At 38.2% G+C, this 24,407-nt stretch overlaps 2 protein-coding genes across 2 annotated transcripts in view; both read right to left on the bottom strand.

Moving 5' to 3' along the window:
* The window catches only part of neb (nebulin), a 60,096-nt gene extending 57,067 nt beyond the window's left edge, over positions 1-3,029 (bottom strand). The window contains 3 exon segments of the mRNA XM_042763593.1: positions 1,817-1,879; positions 2,111-2,223; positions 2,923-3,029. Coding sequence (XP_042619527.1) covers positions 1,817-1,858 — 42 coding nt within the window. The 5' untranslated portion in view covers positions 1,859-1,879; positions 2,111-2,223; positions 2,923-3,029.
* A 10,972-nt stretch (positions 3,030-14,001) lies between these two features.
* Positions 14,002-23,212, bottom strand: LOC109069700 (ADP-ribosylation factor-like protein 5A). The gene is made up of 7 exons (XM_019086325.2): positions 22,990-23,212; positions 22,818-22,908; positions 16,847-16,907; positions 16,153-16,300; positions 15,992-16,075; positions 15,693-15,844; positions 14,002-14,534 (listed from the first exon to the last, which is right to left on the bottom strand). The coding sequence occupies exons 2-7, from the start codon at positions 22,861-22,863 to the stop codon at positions 14,486-14,488; spliced, it is 540 nt and encodes a 179-aa protein (XP_018941870.1). The 5' UTR covers positions 22,864-22,908; positions 22,990-23,212; the 3' UTR covers positions 14,002-14,485.
* Positions 23,213-24,407: the final 1,195 nt, after the last annotated feature.

Consider the following 24,407-nt stretch of genomic DNA (forward strand, 5'->3'; position numbering starts at 1 on the left):
GACCAGTGGATAGCCAAAATACATATGTTTTAAGATCCTGTGATTTGTTTATACTTTTTCACTTAACAGACAAGATACAGGAGATGGAAAGTGGTGAATATTCTATAAAATACGTGGTAAATCAAAATCTCTCTCTCTCTCTCTCTCCACCACTTACACGTTTTTTCCACAGGTCCTCCCCCAAAAGCATTTTAACTGCATGACGTTAACGGCAAGAGGAGTGTTATTTACAACACGGCTCATTTGCCTCTCTGCGAGTCTGCTATGGATGTCCACTTCTAAATTTGTATCTCTGGAAAGAACAACTCAGCCAAAGCTGAAGGCTGCTTTTCCATTAATGGGGAGAAAAGCATATAAAAAAAAAATCACAAAACTTTGCCTAAATTTGAGATACTCTTTTTTTTTTATTAGTGCTACATTATTTCTATAAAACACGATAACCTGTAAATAATAACTTCTGAAAATATTAAATAAATAAATAGTTTCCCATTATCAACAACTGTATTTGAAAAATCAACAAAATATTAAATAACAAAATGTGAATCTCTGCTTTCCACAGATCCAATGAAAGAAGCCAACTGAATTAAAACCCGATGTCTTTCAGCTCCTATTCTAAGTGTAGATGAAAGTAGTAGTGAAATCAGAGCGTATATATTCCAAAATATTCGGTTGAGATTCCCATCTTCTCAAAATGCAAGATGGCGAATTTCCATTTCCTGGATATGTTAAAGGGGGATACAAAAGCATTTGTTCAAAAAGCTCTTTCAAAAGTACCTAATTAATGAGACGCCATGTTAATGAAATAGTTTGGTAAACCCCTATAAGATATCTACAACAGAAATGGACACGAAAGTATACAAGGTCTACTTTAACTCTATTTCTCTTGGAAATACTGAATTAAAGTATCAACCTTCTGCTTTCACTCTTCCATTGAACACTCAGACAGACACATTTACCATTCATACAGACAGTATTTCAAGGAATAACATGACAGAAACACATTGAAGTAAACAAAACTGCGGCAAGCTTCAAGAGGAGCTTGTGGTTAAATATTGTCGTATTTCTTCAAAATACTACAAAACATGGAATATATGCAAAAGTATGCTTATTAAGTAATTGTGATTAAATTTACTACAGTACATATTTGCTTTGAAATAACTACATTTTTCTGCTCATAATGAAGCTTGCAGTTGATTTAGTTGCTCTGAACAGAACATAATCCCACTGTTAGTATAAAAGTTGAGAGTATTATATCTAACAATGGTTATTTCCATTCAGGCTTGTTTGGTGTGATCAGGAAAAAATTACATTAACATGTTCATAATAACATCTTATCAGATTATAACAAACTGCTGCAGGGGTCATTACATAACTGTCATTTGAATGACGGTTTGCCACATATGTAACTGACATCTCGTTATGGTATTAAATGTATTACATCTATCGAAAAGACTGCATTGATACATTGATCACTAGGAATAAAACATGCATTGATGGGAATTTACTGCAACAGAGCCTCCAAGGAAGAGGTCATTTGAAATGGGATCCAATGCTAATCATATACAACATGGCAGCTTCTACTGAACTGTTGATGAAGGTGGTATCGTAGATCACTATTCATAGGGTTTGCCACTATACTGTACCTATAGGATTGAGTTCTGTGGGGCGTTAAATTGAAAAACCGATATATATGCTATTCAAGGGGCAAAGCAAAATAATGTAGAGCAGCATTAGTGTTATTCTTTCAATAAATGAGGGCACAACCTCTAAACAGATGATAAAATATGGATTGCAATGAATCAAATTTGTATCTTACCTCCTCCACGATCTCTTCTTCATACTCTTCGTCTGATGACATCTTCACACAGATTTAGTGAGTCTACACAAGCAAATTAAAAATGGTCAGACACTAGCAAGGCTAATCTGTATAGTACATATGTAACTAAATACTAACAGCATTAAAACATAGAAAGTTAAAGTGACCCTCACTGAAGGATTTGAATTTCACTATCACTTGAAGGACACTCACAATGTTCACAGTACACCAGGAATGATCTGTTAAGTTAAAGAACTAAATACAAAGTACTAAAAAGTGTAGAAGCTGACATACCTTTACTATAGAAGGTTACAGTAGAATTTCAGCAACCCTACAGTAAAGAAAGGTGTTCGCTTTCCATCCACTCGTGTCCCAATCTGCTATTCCACTTTATGTATTCCTGCAAACTTAAACAAAGACAAAAACGTGTCAGTTTTTTTCTGACTGAGCTGATGCTTTAGTGTGGGTGGAGCAACAAAAGCAAAAATCCTAATTTTGTGCTGAAATCTTTCTGCAGGCCTTGGTAGGTGAGAGGGTTTGACACCTAAGACCCCCCAAAACGCTGCGCCTCCTGGCTGAAGCCTTGCGACAGCTGTTCTGAATCACTCTAGCTATTTGTCATGTAAGCCAATGCTGTAGGGTGATTGGCTGGCTTTGTTTAGCTAGTGGAGCTCCAATGCCTTCTGAGGCTGCAGGTTAAATTTAGGTCTGACCACTAACTACCCTTTTTTAGGACCCAACTCCCAGAAAATAACATCAAATGATGGTTTTCTATGCATTTTCATCAGAAAGATTGAGAGGAACGTGGATGGGACTTTAACCAACTCCTGCCCATGAGGTGAGGTGCTTCAGATAGTCTTCCAGGAAGAACAAAGTCCAGGAATAAGTTGAATAAGCTTTGAGTAACTGGTCAATTGTTTGTTCCTGCGATGATGGCCAATAAAGTCAGACGATTCTTATCAGGCCGTGGTCAGCATCACCCTGAGCATCACTTCCTTCTACCAATAGGCTGTAGAAGATGGTCAACCCAGCTGAGCAGGTCATGCAAAGAGTGCTAGAGAGTGAAATCTGGTGTGCGGTTTGATTTTGTTTTTTCCTTTGCTTACCGGTGACTTTAAAGTTAAAACGTTTCCCAAGCTGCCAGAGCCTCCCCAACTCTTCCCTCCTGAGAAACGCTGGGCAACAGCTCACAGCTGCAACGGTACTCTGGTTATCATGTGCTCCTATTCACCAATCAGTGGCCAGTATTCTCAGGTTTCAAAAGCTAAATATACAATAGTGACCCTTTAGAAAAGTGCACCTGTTCAGCAAATCACCAGCCATACAACTATGAGGAACAGAAAAGACAACACTGTAAAATAATGCATGGATGTAGAATTCTCAAAGATGGAGTTCTATGGAGGTATGTATCACTATCAGGAGTAGTAGAGCTCCTGGGGCAAAATGAGGTTTTCTCTCTGATGACATCCAGAGAAACTTCTTGAGGTCACTGGTTTGCATCCAAGTGTACATGGAACCCAGAGGCTAAAATCAGGTCAAGGCTGGGGGCAAGAGGGAAATAAACTGTCGTCTTGTCCATCCAATCACAAACATCTAGAGTGACAGAGGATAAGAATTTGATTCTCAGTCAGTATTCTAACTATAGTCACTATACTCAATGTTTGTGCACATTCCATCAAACACATTACATAGCTCAGTACAATATAAATCTTATATACACATTACCTTTGTATTATTTTTTGGATTTTGGCTAAATGTTCTTTGACTGTATTCTTGACCAGACGTGTCTGTAATAAGTCCTATTTAGTAAAGTATTCTCATACAATTTGTAGCAATTGACTTGTTTTGTGTTTGTTAACAATAGAGTGGGAATTAGGGTCTGACCACCCTAATTGAGGGTTTAAGTCTGGTAAAAGTAGTTTTTGAGTAAGTATACGTTTCAATAGGGGTTTTAAACGTTTTATTAACGTTAAAAGTTAGATTACAAGTTAGAACACGAACCCCAATGAAATACTGATGTGCCCCAGTAAAATATCACTGCTAAATCCATGTCTGATGATTGAGATCACTGCACAGACTTGTGAATCGTTTTCCTTGGCAATATTTCAGAATTTTTTTTTTTTTAGCTGTTTACGGAATAAGACAGAAACCAAAAAAGAGTGCCGAGGTGAATATTTACCTAACGTTACAATCCATTGTAGGCAACAAAAAAGTTGCAATAGTCACTTTCTTGGAGGAAGCAGTTCTTTATTGCGCGTGCATATTTTGCAGATTCTGACTCTCTACTGCAGGGAAAGAATTTATGACGGTATATCCATAATAGTATTAAAATACGTGCACACTTTTTTTTTATGACGGCTGTGAAAGTTTACAACGCCCCTAGTATGTGGGTGACAGCAAATAAGTGACAAATTGGCGGAAACCATAGGAACAGTAAGCCGCTCTCTTGCTTTTCCATTGGGATCAGTTTTAGGAAATCATGATAAAGCAAGACAAGTACTCAGTTTATGCAGTACTTTACTAAATTCACATAACACAAATTGTTTAAAAGGGTTTTATTTAATATGATTATTTTTTAGATAATTAAACTTTAGCTAACAACCAAAATTAAAATAAAATTGCTGGAACAGACTGCTCCTGAAAATTAAAATAACCCTTTAAAAGCCCAGTTCTTTTAAAACCCCTTGAAAATCATTATAATTCACAACACTCTTTTAAGATTATATAAGTGTGTCTCATTAAAAAATTGCTTTAGAAATTTAGAAAGTGCCTCTACAGATGTCTGCAATACATCTCAGTGCTTCTGCAGACAGACAGCTGCTGTCTCACCCTTCTGTGCTTTTTGGTGTCTAATCTAATCCTGACGAGCATGTTGTAGTATTAAAACTATTCAGGGACATAAAAATACAGCTGACGCTATTTTTGAAGCAACCTGAGTGGAAGCAAGGGTATAATGATGTTCAGACACAGAGGCCATAAGCCTGTTTCCTATAGCCCATCATATTACTGTGTTTCAGGAACAATTTGAACAATACACTGTTCTTATACACCTCCAGACACATGAGTTAGCCTACAACGATTTTATTGTGATGTCCTCCAGCCATTCCCCCTCAGAAGTCCCGCTGTTCTCCACATCTCCATTGTGGGGCAGCTTGACCAAGCTGAATGACAGAAGCAGCTGTGACTGTGTGTCAGCTCAGTGTTTCCCACTGTCCTCATACTCTAAAACAATGATGGACAAGCTTAATGTTCATCTCAAGACCTATCTGGACACTGATCACATCAATGCTCAAATGTACTTGTTTATATGCAGTGCACATTTGCAAAAAAACAAAACCTTACCTTCGGTCTATAATTTTTAAAATTAAATTCTAATAATTTATTCTAATCATTTAAAACTTTTTAACCAGTTTGCAGAATTTTCACAATGTATTTTATGTATGTGGCATAACTGGGTTAACAAATGCCAGGAGATTCACAAACCAGGGTTATTATAGTAAAAAACGTTTAAAAACATCACCTTAAAATAAAATGTGTGTGTGTGTATATATATATATATATATATATATATATATATATATATATATATATATATATATATATATAATACACACATACGGTGGGTACGGAAAGTATTCAGACCCCCTTAAATTTTGCACTCTGTTATATTGCAGCCATTTGCTAAAATCAAAAAGTTTTTTTTTTTTTCCATTAATGTACACACAGCACCCCATATTGACAGAAAAACACAGAATTGTTGACATTTTTGCACATTTATTAAAAAAAAGAAAAACCGAAATATCACATGGTCCTAAGTATTCAGACCCTTTGCTCAGTATTTAGTAGAAGCACCCTTTTGATCTAATACAGCCATGAGTCTTTTTGGGAAAGATGCAACAAGTTTTTCACACCTTGATTTGGGGATCCTCTGCCATTCCTCCTTGCAGATCCTCTCCAGTTCTGTCAGGTTGGATGGTAAACGTTGTTGAACAGCCATTTTCAGGTCTCTCCAGAGATGCTCGATTGTGTTTAAGTGAGGGCTTTGGCTGGGCCATTCAAGAACAGTCACGGAGTTGTTGTGAAGCCACTTCTTCATTATTTTAGCTGTGTGCTTAGGGTCATTGTCTTGTTGGAAGGTGAACCTTCGGCCCAGTCTGAGGTCCTGAGCACTCTGGAGAAGGCTTTCGTCCGGGATATCCCTGTACTTGGCCGCATTCATCTTTCCCTCGATTGCAACCAGTCGTCCTGTCCCTGCAGCTGAAAAACACCCCCACAGCATGATGCTGCCACCACCATGCTTCACTGTTAGGACTGTATTGGACAGGGGATGAGCAGTGCCTGGTTTTCTCCACACATAACGCTTAGAATTAAGGCCAAAAAGTTCTATCTTGGTCTCATCAGACCAGAGAATCTTATTTCTCACCATCTTGGAGTCCTTCAGGTGTGTTTTTTCATGTGTCTTGCACAGAGGAGAGGCTTCCGTCGGGCCACTCTGCCATAAAGCCCCGACTGGTGGAGGGCTGCAGTGATGGTTGACTTTCTACAATTTTCTCCCATCTCCCGACTGCATCTCTGGAGCTCAGCCACAGTGATCTTTGGGTTCTTCTTTACCTCTCTCACCAAGGCTCCTCTCCCCCGATACCTCAGTTTGGCCAGACGGCCAGCTCTAGGAAGGGTTCTGGTCATCCCAAACGTCTTCCATTTAAGGATTATGGAGGCCACTGTGCTCTTAGGAACCTTAAGTCCAGCAGAATTTTTTTGTAACCATGGCCAGATCTGTGCCTTGCCACAATTCTGTCTCTGAGCTCTTCAGGCAGTTCCTTTGACCTCATGATTCTCATTTGCTCTGACATTCACTGTGAGCTGTAAGATCTTATATAGACAGGTGTGTGGCTTTTCTAATCAAGTCCAATCAGTATAATAAAACACAGCTGGACTCAAATGAAGGTGTAGAACCATCTCAAGGATTATCAGAAGAAATGGACAGCACCCGAGTTAAATATATGAGTGTCACAGCAAAGGGTCTGAATACTTAGGACCATGTGATATTTCAGTTTTTCTTTTTTAATAAATGTGCAAAAATGTCAACAATTCTGTGTTTTTCTGTCAATATGGGGTGCTGTGGGTATGAGGGGAAAAAAAGAACCTAAATGCTTTTAGCAAATGGCTGCAATATAACAAAGAGTGAAAAATTTAAGGGGGTCTGAATACTTTCCGTACCCACTGTATATATAAAATCCAGGTAGTTGCAAAATTTGTCATTTTCATTTATGTATTATGCATTTATGTATTAATGTACTAAAATAACGACAACAAATTAAATTAATAAAAGTAATATATAAATATATTTAAATAATAATAATAATAATAATAATAAAACAAAATAAAATGAAAACAGAAAATATAAAAAATAAAAAAATATTTTAAAATATTAATAGAAACTATAATAGTACCTCAATGATTAAAAAAAGAAGACAAGCCAGCATTAATAATAAAACAAGAAAATATATGGAGAGAAGTACTGAGACTTTTTAAGTTTTAGCATAAACTGCCCCTATTATGGGTAATGAAAGGTTCATATTTTGGTTTTGGGAGTCTCCAACAACAGATTGACATGCATGCAAGGTCAAAAAACACTTTCATTGTCTTATAATATGCATTTTCTTTTTTTACCTTATTTGCTTAACGATTCCCAAACAATTTGTTTAATGATTCATTTTTCCAAACCCCTCCTTTGCGTGATGCTAATCTGAGGTGATTGGTCCGATTGGTCTCATTTTAATGTCATCATGCCTGTAATGCCTGATAAAGCAGTGTTCTGTTTCAATCCTCCTGACCGCCAAAGGCAGTGCTTAAGCTGTGCCAGCTAGACAGGTCGAGATAATATACCAAAATGGTCACATGGTGACATAGGCGGAGCCTCAAAGACATGAGCTGTTGCAGCTCAGTATTCGGCCTCTTTCGCTTTATCGCTTAACTTAGGTCGTTCTTCAGTGATCTCGTGCTGTCAAGTGCAGCTTACCAGAGCAGCAAATTCTCGTCCTTTCAAAGCAGTTACATCTTTGGATTGGATTTCTTCAACATTGGTGAGTTTTTTGCCCTGTTATTTTAGGTAATTTCGGTTCTGTTATTTCGGTTCTATCTGGTGGCTAGTGTTTTTTTTACCGAGCTAACATTATATTGGTGGTTCCTGCTGATTCGATGCATACTATTCAAATGCTATTGGGTTGCATTAATACTTTGACTGTTCTCCTTCGCAATTGTGTTACTGAACACTCAGAGCTTCTTGGTGCTGCCCGGTGTTTAGTGTTCTTTTCGCACTGATACTTTTACGGTCCTCCGTTTATTGTATCACGTGTATAGGATTTTGTGGAACACTCTGTGCTTCTCATTGCTATCTGGTTGCTATCGTTCCCTTTTCACACAGATACGCTGAAGGCTCTTCGTTGATTGGATAATTTTTTGGAGGTTTTGCAAACACTTGTGCGTCTCGGTGCTGTCCAGTGGCTAATGTTTTCTCTGCGTGTACGCTGATGATCCCCGTTTATTTTTGAAGTGACCATGGCACAGAGTTCTATTGTTACTGGGTTTCCCTTGACATGTAAATTGTGTCCTTGCACTCTCCTTCCTGACGACGGCCATGACATGTGTCCATCCTGTTTGGGGATTCAGCATTTAAAGGAAGCCCTTACAGATCCGTGCTTGCACTGTAGTCTTCTAGCCATGTCTGAGAGACTTTGTCTCACGGAATTGGATTCCATATCTGCAGTAGGACTTGGGGATGCAGACTTACAATCTACCACTCGTACTCAGAAGCGTGGTGCATCTGCGGCCACTGGGGCTCCCAATTCAAAGAAAAAAGCGTATTCACGTAAAGATTATATGGAAGAAACTTCACTTTCTAAAACTGTGGTGGTTCTTTAATCGGAGATGTCAGAGTTGAAACGCCTCCTTCAGACACTTCAGCCGGTGGTTCCTATCTCACCTGCATCTTTTTCACAGGAGGATGAAGAGAGATCAAGCAGGAGAATGGAGGAAGATCCCCTTAGCTCTTCTTCTCCTTCGTGTCATACTGAATTTGATGTGCTTTCTACAAGTGCTTTTGACTCTTTTTTTTCCAGGATCATCTGAACGTTGGTGTACAGTCTTTCCCTCAGGAGACATAGACTGGTTTGTCAAAAGCTGGGGGCTCAAGTGAGGATTCAGTCCAATGCGGGCTTAAACCCATCTTCAGTGGATGACACCTTGTCTGTGCTTCAGATGGCAATTGCTCACTTAGGGTTGGACAGCTCGCCTACACAACCAGCTTAGTCTAATGTTTTCTTTAGGCAGGCATCAGCTGGATCTTCCTTTTTTATGCCACCATGTAAGGATTTTGTGGCGGAATTTTCTAATGCTTTGACGGGAGCTGGGGTACCTAAAAGGCGATCAAGGACTGCTTGTACACTAGCATCAATGGCGGATGCAGACGCTATTGGTGCGGGCCGTGCTCCAGAAATTGAGCAGCCTGTTGCTGCCCTGATCATGCTGAGAACACATTGTGTCAATTGCTTCTCGACCCTACCAGTACACTTGAATCAGCGAGTGTTGACCCCTCAGCTTCTCAATTCCTCCAAACTTCTCTTTTGACCATGGGCCATGTTACACATGAACTGGGTACCCTTACGGCCACACTTCTGGCAGCCTGTCGCCAGGTGTGGATTGCACAGGCTAAGCTGCCTGAGGATTGCAAGAAGACTTAAAGGGATCTTTCGATCATTCCTGGACACCTCTTTGGACCTAATGTCTCTGAACTTCTGAACAAAAGAGTAAAGTTGTCCAAGACAACTCGTCAGTTGACCAAGACTCACCGAGGTCCTGTTTTCAAGGTGCCGCCGACTTCGTCATCGTTCGTCATCGCTTGGCAAGGCCAGAGCAACAATTTTGTCAACACTCTAACCCACAGTCTCAGTGTCCACAGAGACCTTGTGTCGCTAAGGAAACACAAGGTTTTCGAACACAACAGCGGCAAGTGCCAGGGGCCCCACGTCAGCAACCCCCCATTGCCGCTAAAGGCCGCACACACAAGGCATAATCTGATTGGGCAGGCAGTCAATCATTTTTCAAGTGTACACCTGCAGTACTAGAGGCAAACAACAGTAGATCCTTGGGTTTGGACTACTTTGAACAAGGGTTATACCCTGCAGTTTCGATTCCGGCCACCAAAGTTCTCAAGGATTTTTCCCACAGTAATCGGGGATGCAGTTCATCTACCGGTTCTGGCAGGTCGCCATGTGCTCATCCAATCAGACAACAACTCGATGGTGTTTCATCTGAATCTTCAAGGTGGCACAAGGTCACTCAGGTCTCTGCATCTCACTTGCAAGATCCTCATGTGGTCTCTTCCTCGTCTAGCATCGCTAAGGGCAGTTCACCTCTCAGGGTCAAGAAACCAAGTAGCAGACGCTCTGTCCAGGAATCTTCTGCACCCGGGAGAATGGAGGCTTCCCACGGATGTGGTGCAGAGGATATGGCAACAGTTTAGGAGAGCAGAAATAGACCTCTTTGTGACAGAGGTAACCACTCACTGCCGCTTGTGGTTTGCGAGAATCGAGACATCGAGTCCGTTGGGGCTGGGCGCTCTGTCGCACGAATGGCCAGACTGCCTTCTTTATGTGTTCCCCTTCTCTTCCGCTGTTGTGGGAAACTTTGCACAGGATAGCACAGTGCAATCACAGAGTCTTACTTGTCTCACCTTGATGGCCAGCCAGGCCATGGTTTCCCATGCATTTGAGTCTTCTGGAGGGCAGGCCATGGCAACTTCCACCTTGGAAGGATCTGTTGTCACAGGTGGATGGTGCTGTCTGGCACCCGGACCCAGCTCGTCAGCAACTTTAGGTTTGGCCGCTGGGTCCAACCCTCTTTTGAATGATTGTGAGCCTGTAGTTGTTCATACCATAGCTAGTGCTAGAGCACATGTCAGCTCTATGCACCACGTTGGAGTTTTTTCTCTTTGTGGTGTAAGAGCCAGCTTTTGAGCCTTTACAGGCAGCTGACCTTAGATGGACGTCTTTGATGGCTGTTTTTTTGTTGGCCCTTGCTTCCGCAAAGCATGTTAACGAGCTGTATGCCTTGTCCGTTAGTGAGTTATGTATCCGTTGGCTGCCGGATGATTCCAGGGTTGTTCTTCGACCAAACCCATCTTTTCTCCCCAAAGTTCTGCTTCCTCTGTTTATATTTCAGACAATTAATTTGGCTGCTTTTCTGTCTGGATCCCAATCTGACCAGTTAAGGGATCACCTTTTGTGTCCTGTGCGAGCCTTGAGGTGTTATGTGGCTGCAACCACTCATCTTAGAAAAACAGATCAGCTTTTTGTGTATTATGGTGCTGCTCGGAGGGGCACTGCTGTTTCAAAGCAGAGATTGTCAAATTGGGTGGTGAAGTAATCACTATGGCATATAAGAAAGCTCAAAAGCCTCTACCAGGGAGTGTTTCTTGTCATTCCACTAGGTCTGTGTTGTCATCCTGCGTTGCTTTTAGAGGAGTCTCTATGACAGATATCTGTGCGGCTGCTACCTGGGCTTCTCCCTGTACCTTTGTCTGGTTTTACCAGCTCAACATTGCTACCCTGCATACTGTCAGTTCAACGATTCTTCGGGAGCAGTCTAGAATTTACTTGGGTGAGTGCCATTCCTCATGACTGTGTTGGTACGAGTCATCCTCTAGTTCTTAAGCACCACCTCTGGCAGTCAGGAGGAATGAAACAGAATGCTAGTTACGTATGTAACTGTGGTTCTGTGAATTCCGGATTAGTCATTCGGAATGCAGGACAAATACGCGAGAAAGGCGTGTTGAGGCCGAATACTGAGCTGCAACAGCTCATGTCTTCGAGGCTCCGCCCATGTCACCATTTGGGCATATTATCTCAACCTGTCTAGCTGGCGCAGTGATAATCCACTAGTGCTTAAGCACCGCCTCTGACTGTCATCCGGAATTTCTCAGAACCACAGTTACATACGTAACTAGCGTTTATGAGCAGTGCTGCTTTGTATACAGCGTTACTGGGGAAACAGCTATTCTACTGCTCCAAAAGCGGCACCTAGTGGCAACGAATGAATTTCCATTTTCATTCAGACCAACAAAAGACCAATGAATGGGCATGCAATATGCTAATATTTCATGTTGACTTCAACATTAAACGGCTTGGGATTTGTTTTAAAAATTACTTGTTTCAATGATTCAGTGTTGACTCTTTCTTTTGAGAGACAATAACTTTATACACGGTGCACTTTCAGATTTAAAACTTTGCAGGATGTTTCCATTAACCTAGAGCTGTGTTAAACACTCCATGCAAGTTAATTTTCAAAAATCCATAATAGAGGCACTTATATTTAAATTAAGCTATATTCAGTCACACCAGAACAGTCTTCATATTAGTTGAGATAATATCTTAATAATATCAAAGATTGGGCTAATAAGTACACTGAAAAGAAAAGGTAACATCTAAATTAACTGGTTTAATAAATAAATAAATTAGCTCCGCTGAATCAACATAAATACATCTATTTATATCAACAAAACTAAAAGCAGATAAAAATAACTCAGTAACACTTTAGTTTAGGGACAGATTCTCCTATTAACTAGTTGCTTATTAGCTTGCATATTACTAGCATACTGGCTGTTTATTAGTACTTACAAAACACATATTAATGCCTTATTCTGCACAACCATATTTTAGATCTTAATCCTACCCAATACCTAAACTTAACAACTACCTTACTAACTATTTATAAGCAGCAAATCAGGAGTTTGACAAAAGTTGTAGTTAAGAGTTAGTTAATAATGAGTATTTTTCCCCAAACTGAAGTATGACCATTAGCACTTTAAGGTAACAATTGCAGGTTACCACTTTTTAGTCTACATACTAACAGGATGGAAAGCAATACTGGGAACATGTATACACTGTTGACTGAGTTTATGCACAATTTTTCAGTACAGTGGTATGACGCTTTAAAGCTTAGTCACTGGAAAAAAACAAGTAGGTAATAAGGGTCGGGGGAGGGGTCTGAACAGCTGAGGATGAATATTTAAGCACCTTCTATGACTCCTCGTTTAAATAAAACCACATCTCTCATTCTAGAAAACAAAACACTGGCTCACAGATGCAGCTACTGTGCCAGAGAAAACCTGTATACCATGACTCATGAAATTAAACTTAATATATAATTACCTATGTCTGCACAAATATCATTTGCTACATCAAATGCCAGAAAGTAGTTGAGTTTATAGGAATAGCATTCTGTCATGGTAGTGGAAATGTCTTTGCGCAGTGTGTTCTTTTAAATTTTATATAACAAGTACACTGAGAGTTTGAGTATTAACAGCCTCATCCATATGTTGTCCTGCTTCAGACAGATACAAAAATAACTATCAGGCTAATGGTATCTCACATTATTAGGCTCTGATGTTCTGCATGAGATCATCTTTTGGAGAGTCTGTCGAGGGTCAAGGACTCTTCATTGTGGAGAGGAGCAGCATAACAACTCAATAATACCAATTAATGGCTTATATAAAGAACATTTACCACTAAATAAGATAACAAGGTTAGAGAAACATTTTTTCTAAAACCTGCTCTAAAATATCCTGAACAGTGGTACCTGCCATTTATTTATATTCCATTTATTTACATATTCCTTGATCAAATTTCAAGCAACAGGTTTTACGTTTTAAAGTCCATTGTTTGCTACCAGTGACACCAAATTTAATTACAAAAATAATCTATTCACATTAAAAAGATTTTAAATAATTATAATAAAAAAAACACTTTCTCTTTACATTTAAATTTAACTACACTCTTAAAAATAAAGATTCTTTATTGGCATTGATGGTTCAATGAAGAACATTTAACATCCATAGATCCTTTCCATTGCACAAAAGGTTCTTTATAGTGTAATTTTTTTTTATGTGTATGGGCTGTGGTATGTACTGAAGAACTAAGATTTTTTTCTTTTAAGTTAAACAATTAAACAAATTAAATTCCTTTTTAACAATTAAAATGAGAAGTTTACTTTTAAACCATGTGTCGCCCCCTAGAGGTAGCAAAGGAGCTGTGACAAATAACCTAATAGTTCAAAATTGTCAATTTTGACAGTGCTTAAAACTCTGTGGGGGGAAATCTGTAGAGAATTAAAATGTGAAACGTCTGTCATGACAGATAAAAACACTTTATTTAGTTGTATTTTACATGAGTGCAGTCTCCTGTTGCATGGTAATGTGTCTCTTCGGTCCAGAGGTAACAGAGAGTCAGGTGCAGGCACAAGGTTAATGAAAATACTGGACTGTACACACTGGGAAACACCATGTCAGCTAGCTGGGCAAAGCAGTGAGGCCACTCCAGGTAAGGTTCCGCTCAGCTAGGGACAAGTCCTCTTAGTCCAAGGTCTATACCACCCTATTACTCTTTCAATGGCCATTCGTGAAGAAAAACACTGGGTGTATGCTGTCTCGCAAGTCCTGACTTTTTTTAGTTAGTTAGCTGCAAATTGTCTGTTCACAGTTCTCAATAATTTGTAATAAATAATCAGACAAGTTCTGGTGACGTCCCTGGGTCACCTTCACAGTGAGCGACAACCGGCCTCCACGTCCGGTGGGAAAGACAGAGAGAGCACACTGCTATCTGAGGTCAAAGGTCATCTTACTCGCAGCCGTGACATCATCCATTCTAGACCCTGGCAGAGCCTGCAGACAGGAAAGAGACATTCAGCTCAGCCAGTTAACAATGCTCCTTTTTTCTTTCTTTCTGTAAATCGGCCAAATAAAGACATTGTGCTTTCTGTCTGTTAGTCAGAGAACAGAACTAATGACCTAGGCCATAAAATGAGGTGCATTTGAGTCTTTTCAGCAAACATCCATGTCCACTCATACTTTCCATTACTGCTTTAAACATATTTTCGACATCATTTTCTGTGCATTCTGGTATCTGTATGCATCCACAGAGCAGTCAGAATGGAGTTGGAAAGCTACAATTTGTATTTGCTTTGATACATTTTGTGAAATTTTGCTTTGGCCAGGGTTGTCTGCGAAAGCTCATTTCCACCAAATAAGAAATAAAAGCCATGCTTTGGCAAATCATAATTATGACACAAAATTATGAGATAGCATATTGTCTACTTTTTATATCAAAAATGTCCACTTTTTGTCATCATTTTAAATTTTGTCAACAATGTTTTATCCCATTTTAACTTTTTGTCATCATTTAGACTGCCATAATGACTTCTCAATTTCAAATTGTTGTCATAATTAGGACATAAAAAAGACAATTTCTCAGATATTTGTTCTCATAATTTTGAATTTTGTTATATTACCTATAAGTCAAACTGACAAAAAGTAAAAATTTCAAGATAAAAAGCAATAATTATAACCCCAAAATTAAAAAATTATTAAATTATGAGAGTCAAAATTATGAGATAAAAGTCGATGACAACTTTTTTAAAATCTTTATTTAAATCTTTTGTCATAATTATGATTTACCAAAGCATGATTTTTTTTTTCTTATATGGCAGAAATGGCCATAGTTCCACAGTTATAGTTCCAAAGTTCTTGTTTTTTTAATAAAAACAAGCATGGACTGGAAACACAAGGACATGTCTGCATTTGTCTGATGGCAATTACTGTCTATGCAGCTATTAGATATCTAATACTGATTCATAACTTCTATCGATGCTAGTCCTATTTTCAGCCAAAATGACTAGAACAGCAGACTTTTACACAATCTGTGACTCATTACATCTTCTCTACTAATGGAGAAAAAAAAAGAAAAGAAAAAAAAAAACACATTTAAGTGGATCTTTGTACTGCATGTTTTTCATGTGGCTCTATAGGTTTCTGTGGCCTTACCCTTCTCCAGTGAGGGCACAGCAGGCCTGGATGTGCCACTGGTGGTCTTTGACAGAGGTAAGCTGAAGACTCTGGGAAATCTCAGCAACAGTCATACAACCCTTCACATCTTGCTTGTTGGCGAAAATCAACAAACCAGCTTTTTTCAGATCCTAATAAAGAGAAAAGTGGAATTGAAATCATGTAGTGTGATGACACAGAAGAGAAAACCAGAGATTCTCAAAACAGTCCTTTCAGCAAAGATGTGTGTATGAACACTCGTGCAGTACCAGCTCTCATAGTGACATACATATACTCGCCTCATGGGCTAACATTCTGTAGAGCTCCTCTCTGGTCACTGAGATCCTCTCTCTGTCTGTGCTGTCCACGACCATGATCACAAACTACACAGGAGAAACATGTTGATGAGACATTCTCTTTATAATTCCTGATAACTTCACAGCTGTCTCAGAGCGTCTACCTCTGTGTTAGTGTAGTAAGTGTTCCAAGAGGAGCGTAGGGATTCCTGTCCTCCAATGTCCCACATAAGGAAATGTGTGTTATTGACCACAATCTCTTCCACATTGCTGCCTATGGTGGGTGAAGTGTGCACCACCTCATTCATAGAGCTGGAGAATACAAAAATGACATGAGCATCAAAAGAACAAATAGTGTTGTCAAATATGAAAACACTGCAAATTAGGCTGTAATTTGCATGATACAATCATATCGTGTAAACGTGTGTATATGTTTGGTGTCAGTTTGTTTTTTTTAAAGAAATTAATACTTCTATTCAACAAGCAAACAATAAAATTACAAAAATTTACAATACAAAAAAATATAATGTTACAAAAGATTTCTATTTTAAATAAATGCTGTTCTTTTGAACTTCTATTCATCAAAGAAACATGAAACAAGTATCTCAGTTTCCACAAAAATATTAAGAAGCACAAGCGTTTTCAATATCAGCATTTTAGAATGATTTCTGAAGGATCATGTGACGCTGAAGACTGGAGTAATGGCTGCTGGAAATTCAGCTGTGTCATCACAGAAATAAATTATGCATTAAAATATATTAAAATAAAACAGTTATTCTAAATTGTAATAATATTACTGTTTTTAACTGCTTAAATCAAGAATGGACTGCTAGATGTATAACTTAGTGCAATACTTACAACTGATAAAGTATGGTGGTCTTTCCTGCATTGTCCAGCCCAACAATAATGACTTTGTGCTCTGGCAGAAAAACAGGAAGACAATTACATGTTTTAGAAAACACTTTAGATCATACCCAGCATTGCAGCCACATCTTTTTAACTGATGTAAAATTAGCTAGAATCTTTAATACACAAACATTTGTATTGTTATTGTGCAATGTGTCATCCTATACAGTAACTCAAAGTATAATGGGTGGAGACAAAGTCTTCTCACAATAGCAAGGAACTGATCAGATCTCAAGAACTGAATAATGGCCAAACCCACACAGAAAAACATGCTGCATGTCTCAAACATGTTTTAGGCTTGAGACCAATAGATCCAGCCCAGTTCCTGCCCTTAAAAGGAAATGTTTAATAGCTACATAAAGCATGATTTGATAAAGTATTGACGTTAATTAGACTCATTTTAGCCAGCTGTATAATCAGGATGTAAATTTCAGGTCAGCTGAAACACCACAGATTTTAAAAATGGACACCTGGCCAGCATCTTGGTGATGTTTCTCAATTTGAATATTACTATGATTATTACGCTGTGCAGCACCACTATTAAGCACACTGCAACCAATTACATCTCAAATTCTATGTGACTCCAGATACAGTTGTTTGCACCTGCAAAAGCATCAAAGACATTAGAGACAAGGTGATGTGGGAACTTTGAGTGCGTGTGAAGGTAGCTGAATAGTTTCCACAAGAGAAAATAATGCTTAGTTGCAACAGAACTCTGCATACCACGGTTTATCAAGCACATGTAGAGCTAATGCAAATATCTTAATCTAATTTAACTGACTGCCACATTCAACATAGTCAGCACTTTTTTCTGCTCTACTATCTACAAAACAGGCCTGTTAGAGGATAGGTTTCATACACATCAGTCACATGTATCAGTACAGTAAAAATGTATGTGAAAACTCATTTGGCTGGAAATAAACTCTAGATATCTAATGCAATTAGAATTTGGATAAAACCACTAAATAGAAAAAGGGAAATGAAATCAGCATCCACAAACAGGATGTGGGGAAACATTTGAAGACTTGCTGTGATTACTATCTACTGCAACTAACGTGACAAAAATACAACCAAACGATTGATAAATTTGTCATATGTGATGCCTGAATATGACTGAGCTATAACCGCAATAGTCTGAAAACTGAATGAAGCAGTTTAGAAATATTCGGAATTCTCATTAAAGGTCATCAATTACAAGACGCCCTGAACCTAACTGACAGAAAATATGAATTGGAGAATAAAGAGAAAGAAACTAAACAGGAAAGACTACCTATTATCTGAGTCAACACCATGAATAGACGTAAAAAAAAAAAAACACACAAAAAAACAAAACAAAACTCAGCATTCCACCTCACTTCTACACACCTGCTTTTCGTATTTAAGCATATTCAGACACACCCATTCAGACGTTTACACGACAAAGGTGTAGTCAAAAACGGAAAAGTTTTTCCCTTGCATTTTTTAAAAGTTTCACGTATACACAACGTTTTCAAAATGATTCGCGTTTACACATATCTGCGAAAACAGCCAAAAACACTGTATTATGTATGCCAGGCCAGTAGTTAGCACTGTCACCTTGTTAGTAAGCAGTACCTGTAGAGAAGTGACAATTATATCCTGTATATGATGCATCTCCGCTGTTGGTTGTAATATTGCTGAAGTAAATCCACACTTTGCTAAAGTGAAAGTAAGTGAAAAAGTGACGTGACATACAGCCAAGTATGGTGACCCATACTCAGTATTCGAGCTCTGTATTTAACCCATCCAAAGTGCGCACACACACACAGCAGTGAACACACACACACCGTGAACACACACCCAGAGCAGTGGGCAGCCATTTATGCTGCGGCGCCCGGGGAGCAGTTGGGGGTTCGGTGCCTTGATCAAGCGCACCTCATTTGTGGTATTGCCAGCCCGAGACTCAAACCCACAACCTTAGGGTTAGGAGTCAAACTCTCTAACCATTAGGCCACGACTTCCCCTGAAGAAGCGTTAGCAAACTCTTTAGCAGGAACAATAGTATCATATACTCCGCCATTGTTGTGTATGTTTGTTTGTGCTTGCCTTTAAAATCGACATGTACTGTGCATGTCTACATGCCTAACATGTTCTACACACGTGCATGACGTCACTGTTTTCAAAGATTCCTGTATTGGGTGTTTACAGGAAACAATAATGGTGCTGTTTTCAAAAACTTTCAAAAGCATTTTCAGATGCAATTTCAGTCCCTTAAACACCGTTGTCATGTAAACGAACAGTCAAAATGCATAAAACGTTTCCCGTTTTTGGCTGAAAACATTGTCGTGTAAACAGCCCCTGAGTCACATGCATGCACACTAGATAGACAAAAGTCCTTTTTCAGGACACTGACACTTGTTTAGTCTGAAAAAAAGGAGCTCTCAAAATACCATTCTGTAGATATAATCTCAGTCTTGCTCTTGTTAAATTGGGCCATTTAATTTGAAAATAACAAACAAACGAGGAAAAGCTCAAATAAAAGCATTCCTAAGAGATACTTTTAACAAGACACTGAAACTGATGACACTCAGAATTTAAAGCTGATATAATCATATCAGCTAAACATTCATATGCCAAAGAGGGTCCAAAGGTTTGGGTGTATTGTAAATTATGTGCTTTAATACTTCAATGAAATGTTTTGTAGTAAAAAAAGATCATGGCTAAATGGGATAAACATGAGATGTGTATCACATTCAAATATACAACTATATTGACATTTAGATTTAAAAAGGTGGGTGGAATCACACGGCCCTGGGTCTCTCTTTCTATCTGAGCTTGACAAGGTCTCAAAAAACAAAACATAAAACAACAACAATGATATCTGTAAATTATCCAGCTTTAATATAAGCTTTTACTTTCTTTTGGAAAACTGTGAAATATGGTTTGCGTAATTTTCAAACCATTCTAGTTTATGCTCCCAAGACATTTGCGCAATTTCAACAAGTAATAATCTATGCAACCAGCCAGACAGACAACCTCAGTCTGTGACATCAGTTAGATTATTTGTGGAGGTCACAGCAACAATTTTCAATACCTCAAAGAAAAATGTTTCATTTGTAAGGCATTAACACTCCATAAACATACAAAAGTAATGCACAAAGCAGAAAACTAAAACAAAAAGACAAAACTAGCTGATTCGTCATAGTGTAGGGTTTCATTTTCAGTGCCAACATTACGACATCTAAACTAAAGACTGATAAACATTTTAAAGAAACCTTACTCTCACATTCTAAACGTTTGTTCCTGGAAAGTTTCATACTAACCTGAACAAGAACAGACATGAAGGAATAAGCAAAGAAAAATCAAAGGGTTACAAAGCATGCAAGAAGGGCTTAGAATCTACCTGTTCACAGGCTCTGATTATATCATCTTATCACTTCTGTCTATTGCATAAAATGTTAAGAAAGAATTTGAGCTGTTGTGTGTGTCAGTGCTGCTGTTTGATGCAGAAACAACAAAGCATTTTTAAGCAGGCTTTTATTTAGGAAGGATGCTTTAAAGGGGTGCTATTATGCTTTTTCACTTTTTCATCTTTAGTTAGTCTGTAATGTTGCTGTTTGAGCATAAAAAGCTCTGCAAAGTTACAAAGCTCAAAGTCCAATTCAAAAGGAGATATTTTATTTAACTTTTCAAAAACCACAACGAACGACTCGTTTGGACTACAATGCATATATTTGTGATATCACAAAGACCGATGAATGGGACGAGACCTGGTTGAGCTGCACTAGAGAAGGCAGCGAGTGTTATCAGTGTCAAAGACACGCTAGTGTCCCCAAGGCAGACGAGCTTAGAGTGGTTGCAATCATCCGGGTTTAACTTGTGCTCAAATTGATTTGATTTTGACGCAATATTTACACTGAAGCTTACAGCTTACTATGATAAGAGGCAGGACATTTCCCGACCAGGCGCCGAGTGCTGTCTATCACAACACACACTGGCGCAGCTAACCAATCACAGCGCATTTCGTATTTCAGAAGGCGGACCTTCATTTGATACAGGAACTATTAAAGTTGTTCATGCCAGACTGGGGAGAGGGGTGTTGTAATAATGTAAAATTTGTGAAAAATATATGTTTTTCGAACAACCTAGTATGACAGCCTGGTCTAGTACACCCCCAAAACAAAATCAAGACCTTGTAAAAGAGCATAATAGGACCCCTTTAAATTGATCACATGTGACAGTGAAGAGATTTTATTTTACAAAAGATTTCTATTTCACATAAATGCTATTCTTTTGAATTATATATTCATCAAAGAACCCTGAAAAAATATCACAGTTTTCACAAAAATATTCAGCAGCACAATGGTTTTTCAACACTGATAATAATAGGACTTTTTCTTTAGCAAATCAGCATATTAGAATGATTTCTGAAGGATAAAGACACTGAAGACTGGATTGCTGGCCCTCAGACACGATTCTAATATGCTCAAGAAACATCTCATATTATTATTAATGTTATATAATTGTTAATATATTAATAATATATTATTATATATAATATAATATATTAATAATAGTCTTTTTCTTCAGGATTTTTTGATAGAAAGTTCAAAAGAAAGCATTTTTTTGAAATAGATTTTTTGTAACAATGTCCCTTTTTATTGCATGCATTCTTGCTAAATAAAAGTATTCTTACTGACCCGAAGATATTCTTCTGTATACCTTACTGACCTTAAGATATTTAACAGATTATGCATGATATAAATGATGTACAATATACAGTTTTAAAAGGAATACTTAAACCCTATTACCAAATGAACAGCAATTTAGTTTTTTAATTATATTTCACAATATTATTGTTTTTACTGTATTTTTGACCAAATAAATGCAGCCTTGTTGAGCCATTCAAGACTTTCAAAAACATGAAAAAATATTACAGACCCCAAACTTCAGAACAATAGTAAGCTGTCTTTAATGTCACTGCATCTGACCGTAGGCAACAGTCTCCAGCTCTCATGTTACAAAGCTCACCTACATCACAATGATCTGATCAGCTAATGAGTAAGGTGAGAACCGAGGAGAAATGTTCCACTGGGTTATGTTACAATTTGCACATGCTCAATGGCCCATACACTGGTGTGCAAATCTTTCAACAAGATTACGCTTTATGGATATCCCACATCATTTATAATAAATGAGAGACCACCGGCTATCACATGGACTTGTGCTGACACAAACCCAAGTGCTTTGAGGATTACACCACTGTCAGAGACACACAGGCTGACCTGTACTGCAAAATGCCCAGCATGCACTATCACAGAGGATGATCTGGCTTAAAAAAAGCAAAGAGTGCTGCAATGGGTGTTTCACTTTTTGATTCATAGGCTACCTCCTGGTAAATAAGCAGGTTAATCTATTCTCAGTGCTGACAACTTGCTTTCACATTAACTTTATAATGATATGACCACAACTGTATGAGTTGCTTGGTTTTTACGTTTTATTAATACCAGACCAAATACAGTACATAAAACCATATGTCACTGTATAGGGGAATTTAATACCCATATTTAACGCAAAACGCTAACAAATATATTCACCACCACATTATTCTTACATGAACATAGCATAAGCGCGTCACAAAAGAAGAAGAAAAAAATTAAGAAAAACATATCAGGGCTCCAACCTCCATATAAACAGAGACTGAACCTGTCAACAGCCAGCCCTGAACCATCTTAGCCAGGTTTATTGAAGCCTTATCGACTGTTTTAATGTAATGACATACGTTCACAGAATATTTCTGTATTTACACTGTATTTACGCATATAAGCACCAGCATCTCTGTTTTAAAACGAAACCACAGCAGCAGGTTAGCAAACACTTCCTAGCTAGTAAAAATCCACATAGCCAGTCAATATTTGAATTGAATATGATCATATTATACTTATGAATATACTATTTTACGTACCTTGGTGGTTAAAAAGCCTCCATAATTTTGTGAAAATGATCCCCATCGCTGATGTCCGGCCTCGGGCTACACCAGCCAGCAGCAGCAGAAACTGAAAATCTATCTGCTGTTAGCCCGCTAAGCTAACGATCCGGATCAGTATAAAACAGTGCTCTCGATAACAGTTACTCACTCCTTTAACATTCTCCTGTGAGTGGTCTCCATGTCTCGTAAGGACGGGATTTCTAAATACTGGATCATTTCAGTGCTGTCATGTCTGGAAGAAAGTGAAATGAGGGCGTTCATCTGATTCTGCGGCAGTGAGACGAGTCCATTCGCAGCCGCAAGAAGCCGAACACAATCAGAGCTGCTGACGACGGTTACGGCTAGCTGGCAAAACTACTGGGCATGCGCACATCAATATAGCGTAATTTTTCTCACACTGTAAATCAATAATTACTATTTTTGCGTTATTGTAAGCGGTAGGTTTAGGGTTGGGGTGTATGTGTAGACGTTAATAAAACACCATCTAATATGTAGAAATTTCAATTTATTGTTAGCTTCCGGTTTTTGCTGTATCCCTTGCCACAACCGCGGACAATTAGCAATACTCTTGCACTCACCGGAAGTCAAGTCACTCTCGCGGCTTGTCTCAAATCATAGTGCGCAGTCTACCAAGACAGCATAGCAGGGCATTTAAAACGCTTCTGGAAAGTGGCATGTTTGTGATGTAGGAAATGCGGTCTAGCAGCTCATTAGGTTTTGCGATACAGCCACACTCTCACTGACCGCACAGAGTGATAGCCTACTAGAGATAGTATTTCTCCGAACATGTATAATAAATATGTGACAAGTGTCTAGCAGACAGATGATCTCTTTAAAAAAGACATATGCAGTGCATAAAAGCGAGGAATAAAATATATGTCCTAAGTCTGTACATGTTCTTGATAAATAAGTGTGTTATTATAAAAGCAGTTGTGCAACTCATTAGGCCTGCATTTGTAAAATGAACGAACGAATGAATAAATTAATAAATAAGACCTTTCAAAAGTTCTCTCTCTCTCTCTCTCTCTCTCTCTCTCTCTCTCTCTCTCTCTCTCTCTCTCTCTCTCTAATTAAGACCATATTTATTTTATTATTATTATTATTATTATTATTATTATTATTATTATTATTATTATTATTAGCCTATTATTATTATTTTTATTTTTTATTTTTTGCTGCTGACAGTTCTGAGTATGCATTAGTGATATTCATTAGTGATTTATCTTGAAGTAAAAAGAATGAGCATTTCTTTATCTCTCATCGGCTTGCAATTACTGTGGGCTAAAAAACACGTACAATACACACTGTTTATACTTTAACATATCCTGCAGCTTTCTTGTAAAATTGCATCTATATAACTGTTATTTTGTACACACTTATTTTTATGTATTACTACTATTATTATTATTATATGGTTTAATTTTCCAAATGATTGAACATCTTGAAGGTTGTGTGGGAAAATAATAAAAAGATAAGACCACAGATAGAACAGCTATATATAAATCAACATTGTAAAAAACTCATATATATTTTACTTAGATAACCTGTCAAGAGCTTAGTATTTAT

Source organism: Cyprinus carpio, chromosome A9 (assembly GCF_018340385.1).
Source record: "Cyprinus carpio isolate SPL01 chromosome A9, ASM1834038v1, whole genome shotgun sequence".
In the NCBI taxonomy this organism is placed as follows: domain Eukaryota; kingdom Metazoa; phylum Chordata; class Actinopteri; order Cypriniformes; family Cyprinidae; genus Cyprinus; species Cyprinus carpio.